The following is a 2,842-nucleotide window of genomic DNA, read 5'->3' on the forward strand; positions in this document are numbered from 1 at the left end:
GCAGGTGTAGAAGTGTGCACCTGTGTGTGGATCTTAGTTTCATCCACACACACAGGCATGGGAGTGTGCACACGTGCCTGCAGCCATAACAGTGTGCAAACACAGGCCAGGCGCGGTAGTACACGCCCATAATCCCAGCACTTTCGGAGGCCGAGGGGGGCGGATCACCTGAGGTCAGGAATTTGAGACCAGCCTGGCCAACATGGTGAAACCCTGTCTCTACTAAAAATATAAAAATTAGCTGGGCGTGGCGGCACATGCCTGTAATCCCAGCTACTTCAGAGGCTGAGGCAAGAGAATTGCTTGAACCTGGGAGGCGGAGGTTGCAGTGAGCCAAGATCGCACCAGTGCACTCCAGCCTGGTCAACACAGGGAGACTCCATCTCAAAAAAAAAAAGAAACAAAGGAAAAGAAAGTGTGCAAACACTTGTGAGCCTGTGTTCTGTGCATATCCACATATGTATTTGAAAGTGTTTGCACACTCAAGTCAGCCCCCAGAGCCTGCATCCCCTCATGGATACACCATGAGTGTGTGAATGTACAAACTGCCTACACTTTGGACATTCTCTAGGGACAGGGAGCAAGAACTGTCCCTGGGTTTCATCTAGAGGAGCAGGCTTGGCCCCAGAGGTGGCTGAAGGGAAGGTCCCTTAGATGCCCTGGAGTTGGCCCCGCGCGAGGGGTGCTGGGAGTTGACAGGAAAGAGGAAGTGGCGGCCGAGAGGCCCTGGTGGGGCTGAGGTTCAGGAAGAGGGCGGAGCCCTCAGCCCGGACCCAGGATGGCGGAGGCCAATACCCCCTCGGAGCAGGAGCTGGAGGTGGGGTCCAGGGTCCCTGTGGGGGCAGGCAGAAGGGGACCCCAAGTGGCATAGGCCAGTAGTCTTTCCCTGGGTACCTCTCTGTTTGTGAACAAGGAGAGGAGATGGGGCGCTGGCCTCAGAGTTCTCTGTTTGGAGGATGAGACTATCCAGGGCCCTTCGGGGCTCCCAGGTTGGGGAGAGACAGGAGGAAGGAGTCCAGGCTCTGCTCTTTAGGGTCCCAGTTGTTGAAGATAGGAGAAGAGCAGATGAGGGTCTTCAAGACCCCATAGTTTGGGGGTACAGCAGAGAGAAGACTCGGCCTGCCCTTGGGATGGCCTAGTTTTGGGGGTGTAGCGAGGAAAGATGAGGCCTGCCCTCGGGATGCCATAGTTTCAGGGTACAGGTGAGGGAAGATGGGGCCTGTCCTCAGAACCCTGTAGTTTTGGGGATACAGCAGAGAGAAGACAGGGCCTGCCCTTGGGCTCTCTTAGTTTTGGGGAGCAGCAGAGAAAAGAAGGAATCTTCCCTTGGGACCCTCTAGTTTGGGGGAGGCAGCAGAAGGGAGACAGATCTTACTCTTGAGACCCCCTTAATGTGGGGGACCCTGTGGTGGCGGGGGTGACAAGGCCCTGCTCTTGAGACCTCTCAGTTTGGGGAGGTCAGGAAGCAGTGGCAGGGTCTCGTCACCTTCCAGTTTTGAGAGTCAGAGGAGGTAGAGCAGGCCCTGTCTTGGGAGCCCCAATCCAGGGCAGAGGCTGGGCCAGGCTGGCTGCATGTGGTCTGCACCCAGAGTCCTCCTAACCCCACTGACCCTGCTGTGTCCCCCACAGAGTGAGCCTCGCAGCTGGTCCCTGCTAGAGCAGCTGGGCCTGGCCGGGGCAGACCTGGCGGCCCCTGGGGTACAGCAGCAGCTGGAGCTGGAGCGGGAGCGCCTGCGGCGGGAAATCCGCAAGGAGCTGAAGCTGAAGGAGGGTGCTGAGAACCTGCGGCGGGCCACCACCGACCTGGGCCGCAGCCTGGGCCCCGTGGAGCTGCTGCTGCGGGGCTCCTCGCGCCGCCTCGACCTGCTGCACCAGCAGCTGCAGGAGCTGCACGCCCATGTGGTGCTGCCCGACCCGGCGGCCACCCATGGTGAGCTGGGATGCCTCTGGGGATGCGGGACTCCAGGCAGGGGTTCCACTGCTCACTGGCTCACCCATGGTCTCCAGAGCCAGGTTAACCCATCTCCACGGACCCCCAGGGAGACACATGCCATGACCCACGCAGCCACCAACACCCAGAGAGGTGCATACAGCCATACCAGCACCCGGTAACACTCAAGACTGTGCACGCTGTCACATGAATATCTCTAGACACAGCCACGCCAACACCCAGGCAACATTCAAGGATGTGCACACACTCACACAAACACCTAAAAAAACAGCCACACCAACACCCAGGCACACCCAAGGGTGCACATACCGTCACACAAATACCTCCAGACACAGCCACGCCAACACCCAGGCAACACTCAAGGATGTGCACACACTCACACGAATACCCAGAAACTCTCACAATTACATGGATGATACCCAAAGACCGTTTATTTTTGTTTTTGTTTTGAGACAGGGTCTTGCCTTGTCACCCAGGCTAGAGTACAGTGGTGTGATCAAAGCTCACTACAGCCTCAGTTTCCTGGGCTCAAACAATTCTCCTACCTCAGCCTTCCAAGTAGCTGGGACTATGGGCATATACCACCATGCCTGGCTAATTTAATTTCTTTCTTTCTTTTTTTTTTTTTGTAGAGACAGGATCTTGGTATGTTGCCAGGGCTTGGCTAGAACACCTGGCTTCAAGTGATCCTCCTGCTTTGGCCTCCCAAATGCTGGGAATACAGGTGTGAGCCATTGTACCCAGATTGTTTTTTAATTTAAAAAATGTTTATTGGTTTTACTTTTTTTTTTTCTTTTTTTTTTTTTCTTTTTGAAATGGAGTCTTGCTGTGTCACCCAGGCTGGAGAGCAGTGGTGTGATCTCAGCTCACTGCAACCTCCAACTCCCAGGT

General features: G+C 55.7%; 1 protein-coding gene across 1 annotated transcript in view; it reads left to right on the top strand.

Annotated features, from left to right (window-relative positions):
- Positions 1–753: 753 nt before the first annotated feature.
- PKN1 (protein kinase N1) overlaps positions 754–2,842 on the top strand; it is a 39,056-nt gene continuing 36,967 nt past the window's right edge. Inside the window, exons 1-2 of the mRNA XM_011953211.1 lie at positions 754–817; positions 1,630–2,085. Coding sequence (XP_011808601.1) covers positions 779–817; positions 1,630–2,085 — 495 coding nt within the window. The 5' untranslated portion in view covers positions 754–778. The remainder of the gene's footprint in view (positions 818–1,629; positions 2,086–2,842) is intronic.

Source organism: Colobus angolensis, unplaced genomic scaffold (assembly GCF_000951035.1).
Source record: "Colobus angolensis palliatus isolate OR3802 unplaced genomic scaffold, Cang.pa_1.0 Scaffold36, whole genome shotgun sequence".
NCBI lineage: Eukaryota > Metazoa > Chordata > Mammalia > Primates > Cercopithecidae > Colobus > Colobus angolensis.